The 22,269-nt window shown below is 40.3% G+C and overlaps 5 protein-coding genes across 10 annotated transcripts in view; 2 read left to right on the top strand and 3 right to left on the bottom strand.

The window, feature by feature from the left end:
• Positions 1 to 1,056: 1,056 nt before the first annotated feature.
• On the bottom strand, positions 1,057 to 2,164 carry LOC117570518 (TM2 domain-containing protein CG10795). The gene is made up of 3 exons (XM_034252219.2): positions 1,759 to 2,164; positions 1,495 to 1,697; positions 1,057 to 1,434 (listed from the first exon to the last, which is right to left on the bottom strand). The coding sequence occupies exons 1-3, from the start codon at positions 2,016 to 2,018 to the stop codon at positions 1,349 to 1,351; spliced, it is 549 nt and encodes a 182-aa protein (XP_034108110.1). The 5' UTR covers positions 2,019 to 2,164; the 3' UTR covers positions 1,057 to 1,348.
• A 116-nt stretch (positions 2,165 to 2,280) lies between these two features.
• Positions 2,281 to 4,086, bottom strand: LOC117570517 (selenocysteine-specific elongation factor). Its single transcript, XM_034252218.2, has 2 exons — positions 3,628 to 4,086; positions 2,281 to 3,572 (listed from the first exon to the last, which is right to left on the bottom strand). Exons 1-2 carry the CDS (start codon positions 3,875 to 3,877, stop codon positions 2,302 to 2,304), a joined length of 1,521 nt encoding a protein of 506 aa, XP_034108109.1. The 5' UTR covers positions 3,878 to 4,086; the 3' UTR covers positions 2,281 to 2,301.
• A 9-nt stretch (positions 4,087 to 4,095) lies between these two features.
• LOC117569249 (probable peroxisomal acyl-coenzyme A oxidase 1) lies at positions 4,096 to 7,020 on the top strand. Its single transcript, XM_034250323.2, has 9 exons — positions 4,096 to 4,162; positions 4,310 to 4,513; positions 4,694 to 4,856; positions 4,915 to 5,207; positions 5,270 to 5,675; positions 5,734 to 6,240; positions 6,305 to 6,410; positions 6,475 to 6,630; positions 6,695 to 7,020. Exons 2-9 carry the CDS (start codon positions 4,372 to 4,374, stop codon positions 6,953 to 6,955), a joined length of 2,034 nt encoding a protein of 677 aa, XP_034106214.1. The 5' UTR covers positions 4,096 to 4,162; positions 4,310 to 4,371; the 3' UTR covers positions 6,956 to 7,020.
• A 210-nt stretch (positions 7,021 to 7,230) lies between these two features.
• Positions 7,231 to 10,092, top strand: LOC117569248 (probable peroxisomal acyl-coenzyme A oxidase 1). Its single transcript, XM_034250322.2, has 8 exons — positions 7,231 to 7,442; positions 7,784 to 7,946; positions 8,002 to 8,294; positions 8,349 to 8,754; positions 8,812 to 9,318; positions 9,371 to 9,476; positions 9,544 to 9,699; positions 9,763 to 10,092. The coding sequence occupies exons 1-8, from the start codon at positions 7,301 to 7,303 to the stop codon at positions 10,021 to 10,023; spliced, it is 2,034 nt and encodes a 677-aa protein (XP_034106213.1). The 5' UTR covers positions 7,231 to 7,300; the 3' UTR covers positions 10,024 to 10,092.
• Positions 10,093 to 12,839: 2,747 nt separating this feature from the next.
• LOC117566870 (syndecan) overlaps positions 12,840 to 22,269 on the bottom strand; it is a 143,642-nt gene continuing 134,212 nt past the window's right edge. For 2 of the 6 annotated variants that reach the window (XM_052005373.1, XM_034246474.2), the window contains exons 4-7: positions 20,278 to 20,398; positions 19,222 to 19,749; positions 14,865 to 15,035; positions 12,840 to 14,013 (exon numbers count right to left, since the gene is read on the bottom strand). In XM_052005373.1, the coding sequence (XP_051861333.1) occupies positions 13,841 to 14,013; positions 14,865 to 15,035; positions 19,222 to 19,749; positions 20,278 to 20,398 (993 nt within the window). In that variant the 3' untranslated portion in view covers positions 12,840 to 13,840. Of the gene's footprint in view, positions 14,014 to 14,864; positions 15,036 to 19,221; positions 19,750 to 20,013; positions 20,233 to 20,277; positions 20,399 to 22,269 lie in introns of those variants that run through there. The other 4 variants (XM_034246475.2, XM_034246472.2, XM_034246477.2 and 1 more) reach the window with 4 other exon arrangements.

The raw sequence follows: 22,269 nt of genomic DNA on the forward strand, positions 1-22,269 counted from the left end.
TCGCAAACTATGCTTCGATTTTGCTTTATTATCTCTATATATTTTGTTTTTTAATTTTTAATGGGTGGCCCCATGTTGCGTATACGCTACAGTTTGTCAATTCAATGACTCTCAAACTATAATTCGGTTTTGCTTTATTACTTACTTTTATTTTGTATTTTAAAATTTATTTGGCAGTACAGTGACTCTAAAACTATATTTTGGGTTTGTTTTCTTTTGCTTTATTACCTACTTTTATTTTGTATTTTACTATTTTTAAATAAGCGATTCCACAAAGTATAGATAGTGAAGTCACTCGCAAACTGTACTTCGATTTTGCTTTTTTGCTTACTTTTATTTTGTGTTTTAAAATTTATTAATGGGCTGCTCCACGGTGCGTATACGCTTTCGCGACAGGTTTACCGTCAAGTGACTCTCAAACTGTGCTTAAATTTTGCATACATGCGTCGACTTCATTTTTTGGCTTTCTTGTTATTTACTTTTCATTTTGTATTTTGTTAAATTTTAATGGGAATCTGCCTTCATTGAGTGCCTAATTAAAAGGCATTGAATTACACGCGACCTCAACATTGGCCGTCGCAATTAAATCGAACAAGCGACGCATTTTCTGGCTTGTTGTTTCTTCATTTCGTGCTGTGCCATGCTGTAGTTGTAGTTGTAGTTGTTGCCGCTGCTCTCGCTGCTGTTGCCGTTGAGTCGATGTCGATGCCGATGCAACTTTGCTGATTATTTCGGAAATGCCAATCAGATGAAAGGCCCACAGAACGAACAGCAATCTTGCGTTTGCAAGAGCAGTCCCCTTACTCCCCCCGTTCCTTAGCCAAACCCACACCCATTTGTCGTCATCTGTGTTGATTACAGTCTGCAGTCTCTGCTGCAATGACTCAACTCAGCAAGATCAACAAATCCTGACGCACAGCCAACACGTTTGCAGCGTGTTCAGTGCTCGCTGTGATCAAAGTACAAGTTTGCCCAATTATTTTTGGCATTGTGTAGTTTAAAAATTCATCGTTCTATTGGCAACAATTTGATTATGTGCACGTGTATGTCTGTGTGTGTGTGTATATACAAGGAGTTCTTTATACACTAGTTAACTTAGTCTCAACCAAATGTACAACAATGCTTTGAACTTATCGGCTAGCTATAGCTAAGTAATTAATATTAATTATAATAGGCCTACACTACATGTTTAACAGTCGTTGCTTTGTGTATAATAAGCTATTGTTTTCCATATGTATGTATATAGCATTGACCTAACGTCTCCATTTAGCATCACTAATTCGCTGGATCGCTGTTTAATTGTTAACCATCGGCATGTCATCATAGTTTTTGCTAGCATGCGATTCTTTCACTGTTGCATGCAATAAAGTTGATTGCAATACCTAAATGTTGTGTTGTCACTCCTCACAATATTAATACCAGCTCCATAGTAAGCTGTTGAATAAAGCAGAACTCAAATAAGAAAATGTAATCGTTATCACTTGCAGTACATACGTATGACATAGGCGGATCCATCGGCGGGTCCCACCACCTGCAACGCTATCAGAATGATGTCAATCAACTGGCCCAGGAACATGCCTCCCAGCGTGCAGAACTTGAGTAGCCCAATCCCCGGATAGCCCAAGTAGAAACGATCCACACCGAACATGCCGAGGAACACCGAGAGCAATAACGTCGTATCCAGGTGGTACCCATTGCTGCAAGGTAAAGCACAAAGATTAGCGGTCAAATATGAGAAAAGAATTATTTAATACTCACGTCCATTTGCAGGGCATCTCGCGTGTGAAGCTCGAGTTGCCCGTTTCCGTGCAATTGATTTCATTGGCAGCAATGCACCAGACACGTGCTCGATTCTCCTTGGTACAGCCTCGCAACTGTTGCGTCTTGGGATCTATGTGATTCTTTGCAGGATCTGGGCACAGAAATTGCCCCATCAGCAGCTCGTTGCAATTGACGGTAACTGGTTGCGATTCGGCCACATAGAATAGCAGCAGCAGCGGTACAGCACACCTGAGCATTTGTGATTGTGTTGTTTTTGGTGATTCGCGTTGTTAATTGCAGATTCTTTTCGGCAGCTTATTGTTTTTCGCAATTTATCTTAATTTGTAACATTTAGAATGTACTTTGTTTTGTTTTGCATGCGGTCTTCCTCTTTCGTTTTTACACTGTGCCACAGTCTTTGTGGTGGCAGGTCGATAAGAGTGTTGGCTAACAGCAGAAATGATAAGTGTGACGGGCAAGTCCAATAGGTGGCGCTGCAGACGAACCGCGTATAAAAAAACATTTGAAAAACCAAAGTTGTCATTGAATGAAACCGGCTTGTTTATTGAAAACATATTTTTTGTATTCCAACAACACTTCGACTTCCTTGGCACGCTCTGACTTGAGAAGCTCAAGCGTTGCAGTATTTAAGCCACTGTCAAAGGCAATGCACACTTTGGAAGTCTGTCCAAAAGTGCGTGCAATGCAACCGGTTTCTCCAGTTGAAAGTCTCACAGATTTCCCAATGAATAACTCACGCTTGGAATCTTTCTGAAAGAGATTCTGCACAATAATTTCGTTTGCATTAGCCACACGTTGCACACTTCCCTGTTTTTGCTTGCGCTTGAAGATGCGCAATTGAGGCAACAGCTCTTTAACATAATTAATACTCGCAGTTTGCCAGGCGATGCGTCCCCAGAAGGCCAATCTACAACTGTTGCTATGGACATCCATGTCCAGCTTGGAGGCTATCAAAGTGGTGCCCAGTGTAGTTAGCACTGGCGTTTCAAACTGTAGCATACCAAAAACGCTGTCCGCTAGTTGCAGCTGCTCCACAAACTCATATTCCTGGCCTGGATCAAACTCTGAAGATGCATTTCGAAAGAGCGTTAGATTCGCCATGACGGTGTCGTGACCCACGCTGATGTGCAGCTTGTTTCCAGATCTAATTGCCTGTTTGTAATGAGGAATCAAGTGAAGCTTCACACAAACTGCGTAAATGGGTTTCAAGTAACCAGGTTGAACGATGATTCCGCGCTCCATTGACTTCGCATTGAACTGCGTGACACACAGGCCAATACGATCTCCTGGCCCAGCACATTCAACCGGCTGTCGAAATCTCTGGATTGACTTGACTTTGCGTTTCTCGCCAAGCAGCGGCAACTCCACTTGATCATTGACTGCAACGCGTCCCTGAAGCAATGTCCCAGTGCAAACGGTGCCCTGACCCTTGATGGCAAAGCAATGGTCTACATACATCAACAGTGGCGCATCCAGTTGCCTCTGTGGCTCATAGTAAGCATTGGCCAAACCATCACGCAGCTCATCTATATGCAACCCTTGCAAAGCGGACACACAGTAAATGGGAACTTGATCCCCAAATCTTGTGGTCGCCAAAGTCTTTCGCAACCTGCTGCGCAGCTTCTCTAGTTTGGCTTCTCGCTGGTCCGTAGGCAGTGAATCGGTTTTGTTAATCACCAGCAGCAACTTCTTGTCCAATAATTCGCCAATGAGCAAACATTCTGCAGTCTGTGTTTGCATTCCCTTCTGGGCATCCACCACGAGGAGCATCAGGTCGATGATCTGAGCACCTGTTGATAGAGTCTTTAAATTTCATTGAAGTTTGGTGTTTTATGCTGTGTTTACCTCCAATGATCGTGCGTATAAGACTGGCATGGCCAGGACAGTCTACAAAAGTGAGTTGCAGCTGCTTGCCTTCCGGTGTTGAGTCCAAAACAAGGGCGCTGAAGCCCAAATCGAGTGTTATTCCTCGTTCCACAGACTGCGGGTTCTTGTCGAAGGCTGCGGTGCTTGATATTGAGCTGAGAGCACGAGCCAAAGTTGTTTTTCCGCTGTCCACATGGCCCAGCAGCCCAACATTAAAATTTGTTATCATTGCGTTGTTTACATCTCAACTAGAGATTTATGTTTGTTATCAATGCGTTGTTTCCATCTGAAGTAGAGATGGTACAAGATCGATAGCAAAGAAGATTTTTAAAAATTATTCGATTTTTCGCGGCAAATCGATATAAAATCGAAATAGTTTCCTGCTCTACTCTTATCGCAACATAAACAGCTGTAAATTGTTTTGCAGATATGAGTGCCAATAATCTTCGCATAAAAATTGTAAACAAACACAAACGCAGTTGACAAATACAATCGCATTCTATGCGTAATTATGGTAAAGCTTTTTTGGGCTTAAACTTTGAATATTGTATTGAACTCTTTCGCATGCTTATCAAGCAACGGAAGAGAGGACTGTTAGAGAGTCCAAAGTGTTTTTCCACAACTTCTTTTTAATGGGATCTCTGTGTTGTGGTCGCTTCAGTCGTGAGCGGCAACAGGTGGCGAGTGGTCGCATCTAAAGCAAACGGTTAACTTCAATCCAATATGGCGGCATCAAAGAGCATTATTCCCAGCACCGTAAATCCCGATCTGCAGAAGGAACGCGATGCAGCCAGCTTCAACAGCGAGGAGTTCGCCGCTTGGTGGGCGGGAGGAGCCGAAACACTGAAGTTCAAGCGGGGTATCAGTAAGTGCAAGTTTACATATGTACATTTAAATGATTAAGCCGTTATCTTGGAAATGCGAGCAAAGGTGAACGCAAATCTCTACAACATAATAAATAAATGAATGAGAACATACGAATACGTGATTAGATTGACGTTGCTAATCATGATGACTTTGCATTTTCTTTTTTTGCCCCCCGCAGAGGAATACATGTACAAGGAATTTGATAAGGATGCTTTTATCCACTTGCAATACATGTCACATGAACAAGTGAGCGAGTTTGCCATTAAAAACAGTATTGCGGTGGCTAAAAAGTTGCGCCAATTGCAAGCAGAGCGCAATCCAGGGGGCGACGATTACTGGCCGTGAGTAGTAAACTTCTCCTCTCTTTATCAACTCTCTTAAATTGTCTTTCTGAAATAGCACGCTCTTTGAGGCGCCCGAGTTGTGGGGCGTTCATCTGGCGGGAAATCCCTTTGGAGTCATGTATGTGATGGTTGTGCGTGCTCTTAAGTCGCAATGCACTCCGCAGCAATGGGAGGAGTTTGGCAAGCGTGTGGAACGCTTCGAGGTGTGTGCCACCTACGCTCAGACGGAGCTGGGACATGGCACCTACTTGCGTGGCCTGGAGACACGCGCTGACTACGATCGCGCCACGGATGAGTTTGTGCTCAATACACCCAAGATTTCGTCCTACAAATTTTGGCCTGGTGGCTGTAAGTAGATGATTTGTATAAACTATGCACTTTGTTAATCTCTTTTCTCTCCTGTCTTGCAGTGGGACACGCCTCCAACTATTGCGTGGTCATGGCACAGCTGTATATCGACAATCAGTACAAGGGACCGCACATGTTCTTCGTCCAGGTGCGTGAGGAGGGAAGCCATGAGCCGCGTCCCGGCGTCCACATTGGCGACATTGGCCGAAAGCTGGGTTTTGTGGGTGTGAACAACGGTTTCCTTGGCCTCAAAAATGTGCGCATCGCACGCACTCGCATGCTAATGAAGCACGCCCAGGTGCACAGCGACGGCACCTATGTTAAGAGTCCGGCCGATGTGCTCACCTACTTTGCCATGGTCAGCACACGCTGCATCATTGCACGCAACTGTGCTCTGAGTCTTGCCATTGCATCCACCATTTCCACCCGCTATTCCGCCGTGCGTCGCCAGAGTCCCATTAATCCCAAGTACTTCATTTCAAACTGATCGTCATAGCAAATCTTCTAATTTCGATTGCCTTTGCAGAGAACCCGAGCCACAGATCATTGATCATGTCACACAGCAGCTGAAGCTCTTCCCTGAGATTGCTGCCGGTGTCGCCTTCCGTTTGGCCTCCGATTATCTGTGGGACTTGTTCAATGTGACGAGCAGCGGCATTGAGCAGGGCAAGTATGAGAATTTGCCTGAGCTGCATTCCCTCTCTTGCGCCTTGAAGGTACTCTGCTCCAGCGATGCCACAGCTGGCGTTGAGCGATTGCGTTTGGCTTGCGGTGGTCATGGCTATCTTGCCTCCACCAATCTGGCCAATATCTATGTCAACATAACAGCTGCCTGCACCTATGAGGGCGAGAACACGGTCCTTCTGCTGCAGATTGGACGCTATCTGATGAAGTCCTGGCGTGCTGCACTCGGCGGTGCTACATTAGCACCTACTGTGAAATACTTGGCGGATGTCCAACAGAATCCTGAGTTTGGGGAATGGACTGGCAACTGGGAGAACCTGGTGAAAGCGATGCAGTTTGCAGCTGCCAAGTGAGTGTATCAAGTGATTCCTTAAAAAAAGCGGTGTTAATTAGCTTCCTTTTCCGTTCGACAGGAAGACACAGCTGGCTTTCAATAGTCTGGCCAACCGAGTGGCCAATGGCGTATCCGAGGAAGCGGCTGCCAACCAAACGGGCATTGAACTCACCCAGGCGGCAGAGGTAAACCTTTGAACTGCTCTTGAGTGGGTTTTTTTGTTAATACTAAATTGTTTTTGTATAACAGCTCCATGGTCGCGCTTTTCTGTTCCACTCGTTCCTCAATGAGATTACCGGTCCCAAGTCCAAGAAGCGCTCATCGGCGTTGAATCGTGTGTTGGAGCAGCTTTTGGAACTTTACCTCGTCAACGAAACCCTCAAGAACCTGAGCAGTATTCTTCGGGTAAGTCACCTTTACTATTTCCTCTCTTATTAGCAAATTCATGAATTTGAATTTCGCTTGGCAGTTTATCAACTTGACGGACAGCGATTTGAGCAAACTGCAATCACGACTAGAGACCGCCTTGAGCAAAATACGTCCCGATGCAGTGGCTATTGTGGATGGCTTCGATTTCAGCGATCGCCAATTGAACTCCACAATTGGTTCCTTTGATGGCAATGCTTATGAACGAATTTTCGATGCCACTCTAAAGTCGCCAATGAACCAGAAATCGGTGCCAAAGAGCTTCCACGAACATTTGGGGCCATTTATGAAGTCCAACATGTAATATTTTATTCTGTTTTTGTATATATTTTTATTTTATTTGTTACAAATATTATCTTTTTAAACTGCCTTGGTTGTTATTGGTCTTTAACGATTTGTAAACAACAATATTATTTGTTTTCATTTGCGTACTCTTTGTTTTGCTCTCTCTTAATCTCACGCTCTTTTTTGTGGCGCTCTCAGTATGCGCAGTAGGCTAAAAGCTTTTGAGCTTTGCGCACTTTGTACCCAAAGCTTTTCTTCGTGTGTGCTCATTGCGTTAAATGCTCAGTCAGTGGATGTTGCTCTGAGCGACAACTTGTTTTAGGCTTTCACTTAAAAAGAAATTCTTGTTTTTTCCACCAACAATATGTCGCACATTAAAAATATAATTCCTACAACTGTGAACCCTGATCTGCAAAAGGAGCGATCAGCGGCAACCTTTGATGTAGAAGAGCTTGCTGTGTGGTTTCAACGCAGTGCGGAGAAACTAAAAACAAAACGTGAAGTAGGCAAGTGCATGTGTCTTGGTCTCTTTTCCTCTTTCTCCCTTCACCCCAGAACTTTGTTTGATAAGAAAGTGCAAGCTACAATCAATATGATCAGCTGTTCTTTAGAATGCCGGCAAAGTCCAGCAGATAATGTTTTGACGGCTGATTATTCGTGTAAGACTGTGATAAAAGGCAATTAATTGGGGGGGTTTTTTATGTGTCTTAATTTGTAGTTGACCCTTATCAGTTTCGATTCTTCTTTAGCTAATAGATCCAAAGGCCAGATCAAAACAGACTTTACTTTGCTCTAATACAACTTTGTATGAAGAGATAATAACAATATATTTTCTTAATCTTTTTAGAGCGCGTAGTCTTTGCTAACTTGGAGGATGGTTATGGCCTGAACCATGAGTATATGTCCCATGAGGATCTCTACAATTCCTCAGTGAAGAAGGTAGCTGAAGCAGCTCCCAAGTTGAAAGCTCTGCAGAAGAAGCTGAATCCAGGAGGCAAGGATATTTGGCCGTAAGTAATTTATATTATTCATAGACCTGAAATGACTAACTGGCATCTTTTGCAGTGGAGGATTGATCTCTGAGATCGGCAATGGCTTGTTTCCCGCTAACCACCCGCTAGCCACGCACACCTCAATGTTTGTGGACGTGATCAATGGTCAGGGCACTCCCGAGCAGGTGGCCAAGTGGGGTCCACTTGCGGAGAACTGCAACATTATTGGCACCTATGCTCAGACTGAGTTAGCTCATGGCACCAATGTGCGGGGGATTGAGACGCGAGCTGACTACGACATCAGAGCTGGGGAATTTGTGCTGAATACCCCCAACTTGGAGGCCTACAAGTGGTGGCCAGGCGGCTGTAAGTGACACCAAGTCTGCCTCCGAATGAACTTTGCTAACAAATCCCTTTTAGTGGGTCACACGGCCAATCATGCCATGGTGGTGGCTCAGCTCTACATATCTGGCAAGCATAAGGGAGTGCAGATGTTCATTGTGCCGCTGCGTCATCCGGAAACACATTTGCCACTGCCGGGCATCGATGTGGGTGAGATTGGAAAGAAGCTGGGCATGGCTTCGGTCAATCAGGGTTTCTTGGGACTGAAGAATGTGCGTATTCCACGCGAGAACATGTTGATGAAGTTCGCCAAAGTGGATCGCGATGGCAAATTTACAGCCAGTCCCGTTTCCAGAGTCAACTACTTGACCATGGTCTACACACGTTGCCTGATTGTCGAGTTAAATACTCAACTGCTGTTGGGGGCGGCAACCATCGCAACTCGCTACTCGGCTGTGCGTCGCCAGAGTCCCATTGAGCCAAAGTAAGCAATCGAATAGTTCACTCTGTTCAAGTATTAAAAAGTATTTTCGTTTAACAGCGGTCCTGAGCCACAGATCATTGATCACGTGACGCAGCGTCTGAAGCTCTTCCCGGAGATTGCCACAGGCATCGCCTATCACCAGGCAGCGGAGTACATGTGGGAGCTCTACGATCAGACGGTGCTGGATGCCAACAATGGCAAATTCGAGCGGCTGCCCGATATGCATGTTCTCTCCTGCGCCCTTAAGGTGCTCTGCTCCACCGATGGCTGTGCTGGCATTGAGCGTCTACGTCTCTCCACTGGCGGACATGGCTATCACATTGCTGCCAACCTCAGCAACATGTATGGCAATGCGGTGGCCTCGTATACTTACGAGGGTGAGAATACGGTGCTCCTACTTCAGATTGGACGTGCTCTAGTCAAAACCTGGAACAACTTTACCCAAGGTAAAGGAGTGTCTTCATCCTATGCCTACTTTGAGCCTTCAATGAGCCTGAAGGAGTTCCCCAAGTGGGACAACTCTTGGCAGTGCATCGTCAAGGCGCTGCAGTACACGGCAACACAGTAAGTGCCACTTTACTTGTTGCATATGGTTACTAAAACTTCGAACTTGCAGCAAGACGCGTATTGCCTTTGAGAACCTGTCGGAGCGCATCGCTGCTGGACAGTCCCAGGGACAGGCAGCTAACAACACTGGCATTGAGCTGACGCGTGCTGCCGAGGTGAGAACTCTCTCTCTCTCGATGTCAATTTCATCATCTGAAATATCATTTGTCCTCTATTCCTTAGCTCCATGGTCGCCAGTTTGTCTGCCAAACGTTTGTCGAACAAATTACCGGACCCAAGGCCCAAAAACGCTCCAAGGCACTGAACGAAGTCCTGGAAAATGTGCTGGAAATGTTCCTAGTGCAGACTGTGCTCAACAATTTGAGCGATATACTGAGAGTAAGTTAAGCACCAAGTCACATTTTGCTGTCAACTAAGGTTTATTTTATAATCCATTTGTAGTTTATAAACTTGACCGATGAGGATCTGAGATCACTGCAAAAACGCTTGGAGCAATCGCTGGAGAAATTCCGACCAAATGCCGTCGCCTTTTGTGATGGCTTCGATTTCCACGATCGTGTTCTCAACTCCGTCTTGGGCAGCTACGATGGCAATATTTATCCACGACTTTTCGATGCGGCCAAGCGCAGCACCATGAACCAGAAGCACGTTCAAAAGTCGTTTGAAACGCATTTGAAACCTCTGATGAAGTCAAATTTATAAATTGCGCAATTGTGTGTACTTAATTTCTACTTGGTTGTGTTGTCTAATAAAAATGCATTTATCAGAAAAGGTATATGAAGAAATTTTACATCAATGCTAGCAATAATTAATGCATTGAGAACTAGCCATCGAATACCTTCGTCCTTCATAAATCCCACACTCTATTCATATTATCATTGATCTATTCTTATTACCTTTATCGGAAAAGGTATATGAAGAAATTTTGCTTCAATGCTACCAATATAATTAACGTATTGATAACCAGCTTCCAAATATTTGTCTTGCATTCATCCTTTATCCACACTCTATTCTTATTATCATTAATCTATTCTTAAATGAAGAAATTTTACTTGAATCCTAGGAATAAATAATGCATAAAGAACCAGCCTCCAAGTACTTATCTTGCCTTCATCCTTCATACATTCCATTTTTTGCGACGGATCCGTGTCTTGGTGTGCTTTTACTACCCGTACTTCGAGAAGTCCACTACTCGAAGGTGTCAGCTGAAATCTTTATTTGCTTTCGTTTAATTTTACAAATTTCATGTTTTATTTTTTACTACAATAACATTCGCACTCTTCAAGTTTCGGTGGGCCACTGTTTGAAGGCTGGTCATGCATTAAAGCTTGGCATCTGGAATAGTGATCAGTACAGGTAATATAACGAGTTCGCAGTTAAGGAAACACTGGAACATATTCGCTGGGTATGTCCAGCCTTATCCCGACTCCGGCTGAAATGCTTTGAATCGCTGTGTCTAAACGATCTTTGTGACGCTTCACGGCAACTACCCAGGATGTTCTAAGACGAAATCAACTTACTTGATTTTATATAGTAAACAATAAGTTAGAGAATAAATGAAGGAATATCTTTTATGTTAAAACATTAAACTGAAATCCTGTGTTTTAACAAATTTTAGTTTTGCCAGTAGACTGATTCAAAGTTGTTGTTTGGTGGTGGTTCAAATAAGCTGTGATCCACTGTATACCGGTACAGCTACGGACCTACGATGGTCAATGCTCCCTTCCTCTTAGGGGCAGCCGTTTCTACCTAAACCTAAACCTCTATACATTCGTGCTCTGTCCGCAACGTCAAATCCCTTTTAGCTTTAAACACAATTATTTTCCTTTAATTTTGTTGAGTTACAAGTCAAAAGTAAATCACGCTACCGAAAGCAGCTCATAACGGTGAAATTCCCATGCATAAAAGGGAATCGTCGATTAGAAACACCCAGTAGGAAATGCGAAAGCAGAACCACAGTAGAAAATTTAGTTCGCTCGTAAATATCCACAGTCTGGTTGTCTGATCCACACTCTATTCACATTAAGTATACGCCACTCGGTTTGTTGAAATTAGTTTTATACCGTTTTTATTTAGCAAATCAAAACCAATTTCTCAGTACATTCAGCGCATTTAAAAAACTAACAAACTAAATGCTTACATAATAGCAATAAAAAAAAACGCATTATGTAAACTTTTGAAAAAATAAAATAAAATAAACAGATCGTACTCATCGATTGAGAGAGAATCAAACGTAGTACATTTACAATTATAAAAATTTGCAGTTGCGTTTTTTACAGTGTAGAAAAGGTTGTATGTATTTGTTGCATTCAGAATGTTATTGTGTGTGTTTATGTGTGTGTGTGTGTGAGTTGAAATTGTTTATGACTTTTCGAAAAATTTCCTTTAAACATTTCTATGCGGTTGCTTTTCTAGTTGTTGTTGTTCTTGATCATTTTGTTGTTGTTGTTGTAGTAGTATTTATGTCATGTATATATATATTTTTAATTATTATTAATCATATATGCATTATACATCATAATTACACACACACATTTTTCTTTTAGTTTTTGCTTAATTGTATGCTATTTTTATTTGTATTATTATTATAATTATTATTACTCGTAGTATTATTATTTAACTTTTCTTTTCATAATGAAAATATGGCATATGAGCGTTAAAATTGAAATTGTTGTGTTGTTGTTTGGGTTTTTGTTTTTGTTCATGCTTTTTGACTAACAGTTAAACAAATATATTGCGGCTAATTAATTGTTCATAATGTGATTCTGTGTGTCATCTCAAGGAATTTATTATAACGTTAAGAGGGAGGGATTGCTTGTTGTAAACTTAACAATAATAAACTTTTACTATTGCGTGTAAATATTGGTTTTTTTTCGTATTGCTTGTAAAAAGTTAAACAATTGCCAGAGACAGTGAGAAAGAATTAGATATAGATAGATAGTGAAAATTGGAACGTAAAGCTAAATAAATGCACAATTCATGCGTCGTTTTTTTTTTTTTTTTTTTTGATTTTGATTCTTAGCCATGGAAGAGGAAGTAGTTAAGAAATTCAGCGCATCGCATCGATAATTGCCATAAAGAATTAGAGCTGCCGAAACTTAATCCAAAATTATAATTATACAAATTGCTTTTCACTAAATCATTTCATACCACTTTGTAATAAATATTTTTCATTTGTTTTTCGTTTTTTTTAGAAAATAGTAGAAATTTGTGTGGTTTTTCCTCAGTTTTCAGTTGGTTTCAGTTTTCAGTTGATTTGCACAATATTTCTTTACTTTTTTGTTTTGTTTTGCCAGAAAAATGTTTATACGCTTGTTTTTCGTTTCCGTTTTTTCGTTTTGGTTTTTTGTTCATATATTTTTTGTTTTGTTTTTTGCTTTTTTGTTTTTTTTTTGTTTTGTTTTAGGAATTACACTAATAATTACATAGTTATGCTTATGTATAATATAAACTTAAAAACATTTATGCATCAATTTCAATTGTTTAATGTGCCACACAGAGTTTCAGTTAACTTGGGCTTGTTTTTTGTTTTTTTTTGTGGTAATTCGAATTTGTTTCAATTAACATTTTTGTGTGGTTTACAGATTGGCGAATGTAATTATTTGTATTTATCATTTTTCTTTCTTGTTTTTATTTTGCTTTTAGTAATTTAAACTGACATCCAATTATGTAATTGTGTTGTGTATAGTGTTCTTCTGTATTGTATTGTGTATTATTCAGCTAACATATATTATTAATAATAATATTCATTCAATTTGCACGAAAAGTTATCGATTGATACAAATAACTATGCGTTTACATCTATGTGTGTGTGTGTGTGTGGATGGTTTTTAGGTGTGTGTGTGTGTGTGTGTATATATATATTTATTATTCTTTTTGTTTTTCGCTACATAATTAATTTGCTTAATTTGCCCGCCCTTATATTGGTTTTTACTATTTATATATATAATTTTATTTTATATATTAAATTTCGCATGATTTACTTTGCTTTCATATTTGATATTTTGTTTGTTTTTTCCTTTTGTTTTTTTTTGTTTGTTTTGTATTACACAATTTACTTAAAACTTACTTAATTAGAAAAGTTTGCACACACAGACACACGTGTGTGTGTGCCGCATTTGACTTACAGGTAAGTTTGAAAATTTGTTTTTCTTCATTGTTTTTGTTTTTTTTTTTTGTTTTTTGTTTGTTTACCCCTTGCGAAAAATTGTGTGATCTTCAGAGTGGTTGCTTCTGATGTTGTTGTTGTTGTTGTTGTTAATGTTTGTAGCTTTCCATCCAGTTGTTAGTTTTCAATTTGTTAATGTTATTCTCCTTCATGTTGTTGTTATTATCACGCAGTGTATTGAGCCGAGCTTTTGTTTGTTAACCAAATTCAAATGCACGCGTTAACCTTAAGTTGTCAAGTGTTGTCGTCATGACTCCGCTCCTCGGTTCCTCCTCCTGCTGCTGCTGCTGCTGCTGCCTACTCGCACTCCAGCTCTCGATCAGCTTAATACCTGCGCGCTGTGCCATTATCTCAGGCGTAGAACTCACGATTATTCGCATTTTTCGCATAGGAGTTGTTGGCGGGCGAACGCTTTGGCTCGTCCAGCGCATAGGAACCTTCATCCTTTTTCCGCATGCGATAGACAATGAACATCACCACAAGTATGGCACACAGTAGGCCAACAACTGCGCCTCCAATGACAGCTACAATGAAGATAATTATGAAATTAAATACAGAAATGTACAGATTCGAATACCAGTATAGCTTGCAAATAACTGTTGATCGTTTTTTTCCTTACGCTCTGATTAAGATAGCAACCGAAAAGAAGTGTGCACTCTCGTTCCCTCTCTCTGAACAGAAGAGTTCGTTTCTTTTCTTGTCAGTTTTCTGTTGACCATTTTCTCCTTACGCTTAGATTGAGAGAGCGACCAAACAAAACGTGCCCTCTCGTTCTCTCTCTCTGAGCAGCAGACTTCGTTTCTTTTCGTGTTGGAATTCTGTTGAGCGTTTTCGTGAGGCTGTTCGTAAGACGCTCTCTTACCGAACATCGCACATTGAGAGAGAGGAGTGACCCACGTAAAGAGAGGCTTATTCAAATACGGATTGACAGAAAAAGTCAACACAAACGCTCTTTTCAATAATTTGCTTTCTTTTCAGTGCACAGTGGTACGTTGAGTAACTTTGTGATATTTGATTTTCATGTTACCTTCTTGAAATTTTAAACATGAATAAAAAATAAAATGAAGTTTTCTTTTAATTATTTTAGAGTTAAGCTTAATTGTGCGTTTTAGCAATACGAATTTAATGAACTTCTCCGCTCACTTAAAATTTACAGAGCCAAGGAACCACGAAACTTCGCAACTTCGTGAATAAGCCGAGCAAAAGAGAGCAGAAAAAACTGTTCGTCGGCTGAGCACGAGTAAAATTTGTGTATGAACACATCGGTGGCTCTCGGATTCTTTGCTCAAAGTCTAAGAGCGAAGCACTTATTTTGCGACCATACTAATGGGTCAACAGTTATTTGCGAGCTATGATTACCAATCGTTCAACTTACCAGCCAAGATGCCGGGCTGCGCAAAGAAGCTTGTCGTGCGATCCTCCTCGCTCATGATGACCACCTCGCTATTGCCGCCGGGCCTGTGCTCAACGATTTTCGTGTCTGTCGGCTGGCTATTGATATTGTTGGGGTCCAATTCGTGGAAGTTGGTGCTGACGCTGCCACCCGCTGTAATTAATGTTGCAAATGAGATATGCGGCGCTTAGTAATCAGGCATTTCGATGATGTGTGTGTGCGAATCGTGCAACAAAACACAAAGATATTACGTATACGTATAAAAACCAGTGTCCATTGAGTTCAGTATTGTGAGTAGTGTGAGTGAGTGTAAAGTGTGTGTTAATGAGCTGATGAATACGTGTGTGTGTGTGAGTGTGAGTGTATGCAATATTTACAAGGCTTTTTTCGTGGGTGTCTCTACTAAGTACGTTGTTAGTTCGTTAAACTTCTCTTAACTACTTTAATCCAACAGATTTGACAATTTCTATAGCAGCTACAAATTTCTGCTGGCAACTCATTTCGCGCCTAATGAGCAGCTTTTCTGTCCCCCAATTGTTCTACTTGTTGTTCTTGCCATAATGAAAAAACTTTTGTCACAAATTAGTTTCGGTATTGGAGGGGAGAGAAAAAGCCTCAAGACATAAAAACAAAAAAAACAAGAACAACAAAAATTGAAGAGACTGAGGCAAAGTTTTATTCCTCACATTTGCAGTTCATTCCGCTTCTGTTGACCCAATTGGGGCTTGGCAAATTTTCTGACTTTGCATTTGCATATTTTTGACCTGCCTCAACGTTGCGACCTCTCGCAAAACACACGACTAACGAAATTTAATGCCAATTAGCAGTCAAACAAATGATTTTTAATTAATTTAATTGCCATTTAGCCCCAAACAGCATGTGCTGTTATCTGTTTTTGGCTTTGTTCTGCCTGCCTGCCTGCTCTCAACTCTATTGGTCCTTGAGCTTTTCCAGGAACTGCTGATATGAGCTTAAGACAAACATATTGCTTGTTTAGCCATTGTACATTCTTTGCCGCTGCTTCGGCTGCTGCTGAACGTCAATATACAACAAACAAATATACAAACAGAGCACATATTTGGAGAGTACATAAACCTTATTACACGAGGGTTGTTCTAGGTATAATGGGCTAAGCTTGTGAGAAGAGTTTGCAAAGACTATTACGGAAATGTTTCTTATTTATAGTAGATCCATTGACTTAGAAATGAGAAGGTAAGATGTAAGAAAGCTACAGTCGAGAGTGCTCGATAGCCGATACTCGATTTCAATAAATCCGTATTCGAGAAATATACCAAAAGTATACCATAAAAATACTAAAATATACCAAAGGCTATATCAATCGTGTACTATATTCAAAATATATCATAGAGTACTAAAATATAGCAGATAGTGAGCCAAACAAGGCAAAGGATATATCGTCTCCGATGTTGACGCTGATTAAGAATATATATACTTTATAGGGTCAAAGATACATACACTTTCTGCAGGTATGGATATGATATCCCTATGTGTAGCGAGAACACAAGTTGATTGCTCTTTTAACTGCTTAGTATATCTATTTTATATGGTTATATGAAATCCTAGGGGTTATTTCAAAATGTGTGAGCCAAGTAGAATAATATTCTAGGCAGCTACGATATTCAAGTGCATTGATAAGTTAAATGTAATTGACTTCATTAAAGATCTAAATGTGCATCCCATTATCGATGGGCCTCATTAAAAGTTGGTTATGGAAGTAACCATAATTACAATTAGCTTCTTTATATGCTGGTTATTAAAATAAGTAAATATGTAAATGTATATCATAATTACGATTGGCTTCAATTAAAGTTGGTTGTTAAAACGATGTTGGATGCCTCATTGCTAAAGATCTAAAACTCGGCAAAATACTTGGTCTCATTGTGTAATATATAATGGAAACATTTTACGTTTAGTGATTTACAACTCAGTGCTTTTAACTAAATTATGGACTTTTAGTTATAATTCGATTGAACCTAATAAATATCCATTTAAAATTAGTGCTATTATCTAAATTATGGATGTTTTTCTTATAGATATAGATAAAGTTTGATTGAATCTAATAATGTAAGACTTTTCTTATAAATCTAGTTTCATCTATATACTAATGTAACTACCCTCGCTGAACATATGTGTGCCTGAGCTTCCTGTTTGCCTAACCACTTCATTGTGCTGGCCAAATCAAAGCTTCATTGAAGTGAAATTTGGCATATTAATTAGGATAAACAATGCCAGCGGCATTTGTATAAGCCCAACCCAAAGTAGAGTCATTGTATAGGTATGAGTACCCGTACTCATACTCATTCTCATACTCGTACTCGTACTCATACTCGAACTCCTATTCGCATGTGTTTAAGCGGAACAATCAGTTCGAGTGCTTGTCTGTTGTTGTGTGCTTTACTCGCGAGTAGAGTTTAAGCAATTCCTTTGATATAAAGGGCCATTGAGAAGTGGGCGTGGCTCGAGCACATCAATAAATATTTGCTTTAAAAGACAAAGCAACTTGAGGTCAAATGAAGTTGACTTTGGCTGCCGCTTGATTTACACCAAAAAAGTAAAACACAACTTTAAAGTGCTGTGTTTAAATTATTTGCCAGCTAGATTGTTTGTGTGGCAGGGGGAGGTGGGCGTGGTTAAAATGGTGGGCTGTATAAAATGGTGATTGTCAAAGGCAAGTCACACACGCAGAAAAGGCACTAAACGCCAACGCGTCGTATGAGCAACAAACAATGTGGCAACTATGGAGACTCAGGCCAGAAAGATGAAGAGGAGGGAAGAGAGAGTGAGATCAGTTGGTTGTTTGGTTGCTTGGTTGCTTTGCCAACGCCAGAGTTCAGTGATTTTTCATGTGAAGTGCCCCGTGAAGTGTTTTCCACTCGATGCTGCGATGCCAGGCGTCAAATCAGTGCAAAGCTTAGTGAATTTTTCCCAGAAGCTTGGAGAAGCAGTTCTGACAGTAAATCTACTGCCAAGGGGGAACTGTGTATGTGTCTGTGTGTGTGTGTATGTGGCAAGTATGTGTGCGTTAATGGAACTTTACTCGTTTGGCCCTCAGCTAAACAACAGACTGAATTGCAAACCTTGTGTGAGGCGGCTCTAAAGCCAACGACGAAATGGCATCCATTGATTGAGTGGGTTTATTTCCCACTGCAAGCCAGCTGAATCGATTCAGTTCGATTCGATTCGATTGTTTGTTTGTTTGTTTGTTGACTTATCAGCTCAAATGACAGCAATACCCATTAATTAATCCCGATTTTCAACTTTTAAACCACCCAAAAAAAAAAAAAAAAGTTGAGACAAAGATTCTTAAAGTTGTGCTTTAAGCACATGAATGATATGAATGATTGCGAGTGATGCAAGATACTGTGTGAATGATAAATGTGAAAAGTTTCGTATAAATTTGCTGAAAAGTGGTTCGTAGGACATTTTTGTTGAGGATAAAGTTTTGATTATGTGTTTTTCATTTTTTTTTTTTTTGCATGGGAAAGTTTGACCCGCGACAATGATTCAGCTTGGGTTAAAACGCGAGACACAGTGAGGAAGACACAGAGACACATTGATGTGAGACGAAGAGAGAGAGAGAGACAGTCAGAGAGTGAGAGAGAATTGCAGCAGCTGTGACGTCAGGCGACACCTAAATCTAAACTAAACTGAATTTGTACTGAAAATCAAATGTCAATGAAAATAAAAGCACTTAAGATACGATTTTAATCTGCTCCATTAGGTTAAGTAAGAGATTCATATTGTGTGGAAATACAAATAAAAATGTGTTGAATTAAAGTCAAAATATACTTTGTTGGATTAATTTAAACTACATACATAAATAAAAGCAAATACCAAAAGCAATTTGCTAAATAAATAAAGCAACCAAACATCCAGCTCGACGACAATGATAACAATGCAGTGACAAATGCAAATTCCAAGGCCTCGAGTTATGCAATGAATTCGTCGATTTTCACATCACATTGTTTTCATGTCGGTGGACTGGAAAATTGATAAGGCAAGCTTAAGAGAGAGGGTAGCAAAAAACCACCAAATAAATAGAATAAAATTCAAGCTACAGAGCAAGAAATTGCAGTGCAACTGACAAATAAATAACACAAAGTAATATAAAGGAAAAACATGCGTCAAGGAAAAGAAAAACATAAAATGCAAAATACAAAATACAAGTGTGTAGAAAAAGAATGGAAGACAAAAGCAAAAGCAACAAATGATAGCAAGAAACGGAAACGCAACGATAACAAAACAAAACATAAAAAAAAAACAATGATACGTAGAGGAGAAATAAAAGTAAATAAGGAGAAATGATAAAACCACTGACAGCCTGAGGAGGTGCGTTCCGTGCCTTCGTCCTTCTTATCAGTGATATCGGTGTATAGATCTTCTTCATCCTCGCCGCCATCCACATCGATGGTTTGTTCATCATTCTTATCCTCCTTGGGATGCGATTCAAGCTCGCCCTTATGATCGGGCACAATCAGATCATCGTCCTTAGTCACATGATCATCGCTATCATTGGTATCCTCTTTATCTTCATCGTCATCGTCATCTACGTCATAGTCATCGCTATCGTCATCGCCATCGCCATCGCCATCACCGCTGCCTTGCAAGGGTTCTTCCAGATCAAAACCGTCGTCATCCTCTTCAGGTTCGGGCAATGGAGGCGTGCGTTGTGTTGCGGTTTGGGACTTATTGAATGAGGAGTTGGGTGTGTCGATGATGGTCGGTTCTGTGGTGGTTGTTGTTGTTGTGGATGTGCTTGTGGAGGCGGTGGTGCTGCTGGTTGTGGTGGAGGTGGAGGAGGTGGTGGTACTTGTGGTTGTTGTTTGTGTTGTTGGTGTATGAGCTGGTGGATATAAAGATGTGTTTGTTGTTGTGTTTGAATTATTATGAAAACTATTGATGTCGATGTTCTTGCTGTTGTTGTTCTTGTTGTTGTCGTCGTTGTTATTGCTTAAAGTAATTGTAGGATTGATATTGCTTGGGTCTGAAATGTTTGTGGTGGGGGTGAAAGTTGTTTTGTTGTTGTTGTTGGAATTGTTGTTGGTATTGTTTGAGGAAGTAGATACGTTGGCATTAACTATAGTTGTAGTAAGACTAGCTTGATCTTTACCGATTGTGCTGATGTCACTACCACTGCTGATGATGCCGTTGTTGTTGTTGTTGTTGATGTTGATATTATGATTATTGTTGGCGTTGTTGGTGCTACTACCAATGATGGTGCCACTATTCGCTTGATGATTATTATTATTATTATTAAGATTTATATTATTATTATTATTATTGTTGTTGTTCTTGTTGATGTCGATTTGATTATGATGGTTGACTCTACTCGAGATGAGGTCGTTGTTGTTGTTGTCGTTCGTATTATGCTTACTGTTTGTGTGGCCACCGCCTTGCACTCGCGTATTATGATTATGATCGGTTATGGCGTCCTCGTCATCGGGTCCAAAGCCAGAGCCAGAATAGTCCGGATCCTTGTCTAGATCATCGTGTATCTAAAAGTAAAGGTGAAACAAAGCGAAAACTTTAGCAACTGATGTTTGTTAAGGTTAAAACACAATTTCAAGTGCAATTCGCTTTTATCTGAAGCGAAGAAAAGAAATGAAAAGATAAGTGCTCTGCTCTGTGTGTGTGTTGGCATTCAGAGAGAAGCAGGTTAAGAACTGTTGCCTGCTTTTGTGCGCAACAAATGGCAACGATTTGCATTGAGAATTATGCGACTGCCATGTCCTTGACAGCATCGTGTACAATGGCCTAACCATGGAGACATAGAGACGCGGCGGAACGGGGGCGGGGGCGTGATTGTGGTGTGGGCCATGTGGCATGCTTGGGGCGTGGCACAAACGGCATCTCCACACTCCACATAGACTCTGGGGACACATTTATATGGCCATTGTCTGACGAGGGGACTGTGACTACTGTGAGGCTGCGGCTTTCATGCCTTCAATGCGGTCTCTGCGGTTTATTTGGGCACAAACACACACACACACACATACGCACACTTGAAAGCGTTGCCAAACAAAGACACAATGGCACAACAAACTGTGACCAATGATAATTGTCATGGCAAAGGATGCCACAGATGTCGCTTGTTTATTTACTTTAATTTTGTCGCCGTTTGCTTTTCGCCATAAAAACTGGAGCAAGACAAAAGGCAAGTCAAGTTAAAAGCTTGGGAGTCGAGTCAGGACTCGAGTCTTGTGGACAGGACGGGACAGGACTTTTGCCCAAAAGCAACTTAATTGAATTTGTTCACGCGTTATGAAATGCCAACATGTTTACGTTTATTTTTATACTTATGAGCGCAGACAATAAACGCGTGTCGAGGAGGAGGACGTAGGCCACGCCTCATTGCCCGCCCCCTAGACACGACTGACAACTGCCATCGCATACTTATTGACCATTAAGAAGGTGGTAATAAGAGCGCGTTAGTTGCAGTTGCTTAACTCTGAGATGGACTACGCTTTGCTATATCTACCTTGGCTGCTCTAGCATTTTCAGCTTCACAGCGATGTCAGAACATCGTGCACATTACTGAATAAGTTCGTTCGTTCTTTTAATCGGTGAACTAGGTCGTTTTATTCTTTCTTTTGATTTTGTTCTCAACACAGTTCATCGTTCAATTATCATTCATCGTTCGATTTTCATTCATTGTTTATTATCGATATAGTTCACTTTGCTGACATTCTTCGATCTATAATTTCAGAGAACTGAGACGTTCGATTACTTCGTTCCATTTTGTTCTCAACATAGTTCGATATCGATTCATTCATTCGATCATTCACCGTTCGATTTCGTTCATTGTTTAATCTCGATTATAGTTCATTTCGTTGACATTCTTCGTTCGATGATTTCAGTGAACTAAAACGTTCGATTACTTTGTTTGATTTTGTTTTCAACACTGTTTATCGTTAGATTTCGATTATTGTTCATCGTTCGATTTCGTTCATTCTCGATTATAGATCATTTTGTTGTGGTTCTTCGTTTGAAGATCATCATCATCATTAAATCATTTTTTAATTGATTTTAAGTAGTCTATCATTTTATTTTTGTGATACGATATTAAAAAATTATAGTTTTTTTTATATAGAAAATTTAAATGTCGTAAAATAAATGTACATTGTCTATTTCAATTAAATTTCGACGCTTCAAATACAAAATGAGTGTTGCGCCATAAATTCAAGTAACTGAATAATAGGCGAAGATAAAAACTGCAAGTAGAGCGACATATCATATAAAGAATGAACAACTGAACAATAATGAAACAACTGAACAATAATGAAACAACTGAACAAAAAATACGACCAGGCCTAACTTTTGCAGTTCGTTCACTTTACTAAATATGTAATTTTTGGTTCGTTTTCCC

The sequence above is a fragment of the Drosophila albomicans genome, chromosome 3, assembly GCF_009650485.2.
Source record: "Drosophila albomicans strain 15112-1751.03 chromosome 3, ASM965048v2, whole genome shotgun sequence".
Lineage (NCBI taxonomy): Eukaryota > Metazoa > Arthropoda > Insecta > Diptera > Drosophilidae > Drosophila > Drosophila albomicans.

Excerpts from the sequence above, each read along its gene's own strand:
- LOC117570518 (XM_034252219.2), bottom strand. The coding sequence starts at position 2,018 with ATGCTCAGGTGTGCTGTACCGCTGCTGCTGCTATTCTATGTGGCCGAA. Across the intron at positions 1,698-1,758 it reads GAGATGCCCTGCAAATGGAC|CAATGGGTACCACCTGGATA; the intron begins GTGAGTATTAAA and ends TTTACCTTGCAG. Across the intron at positions 1,435-1,494 it reads TGGATCCGCCTATGTCATAC|CTTACTATGGAGCTGGTATT; the intron begins GTATGTACTGCA and ends TTTATTCAACAG.
- LOC117570517 (XM_034252218.2), bottom strand. The coding sequence starts at position 3,877 with ATGATAACAAATTTTAATGTTGGGCTGCTGGGCCATGTGGACAGCGGA. Across the intron at positions 3,573-3,627 it reads TATACGCACGATCATTGGAG|GTGCTCAGATCATCGACCTG; the intron begins GTAAACACAGCA and ends CTCTATCAACAG.
- LOC117569249 (XM_034250323.2), top strand. The coding sequence starts at position 4,372 with ATGGCGGCATCAAAGAGCATTATTCCCAGCACCGTAAATCCCGATCTG. Across the intron at positions 4,857-4,914 it reads GGGGGCGACGATTACTGGCC|CACGCTCTTTGAGGCGCCCG; the intron begins GTGAGTAGTAAA and ends TTTCTGAAATAG. Across the intron at positions 5,208-5,269 it reads CAAATTTTGGCCTGGTGGCT|TGGGACACGCCTCCAACTAT; the intron begins GTAAGTAGATGA and ends CCTGTCTTGCAG.
- LOC117569248 (XM_034250322.2), top strand. The coding sequence starts at position 7,301 with ATGTCGCACATTAAAAATATAATTCCTACAACTGTGAACCCTGATCTG. Across the intron at positions 7,947-8,001 it reads GGAGGCAAGGATATTTGGCC|TGGAGGATTGATCTCTGAGA; the intron begins GTAAGTAATTTA and ends CATCTTTTGCAG. Across the intron at positions 9,477-9,543 it reads AGCTGACGCGTGCTGCCGAG|CTCCATGGTCGCCAGTTTGT; the intron begins GTGAGAACTCTC and ends TCTATTCCTTAG.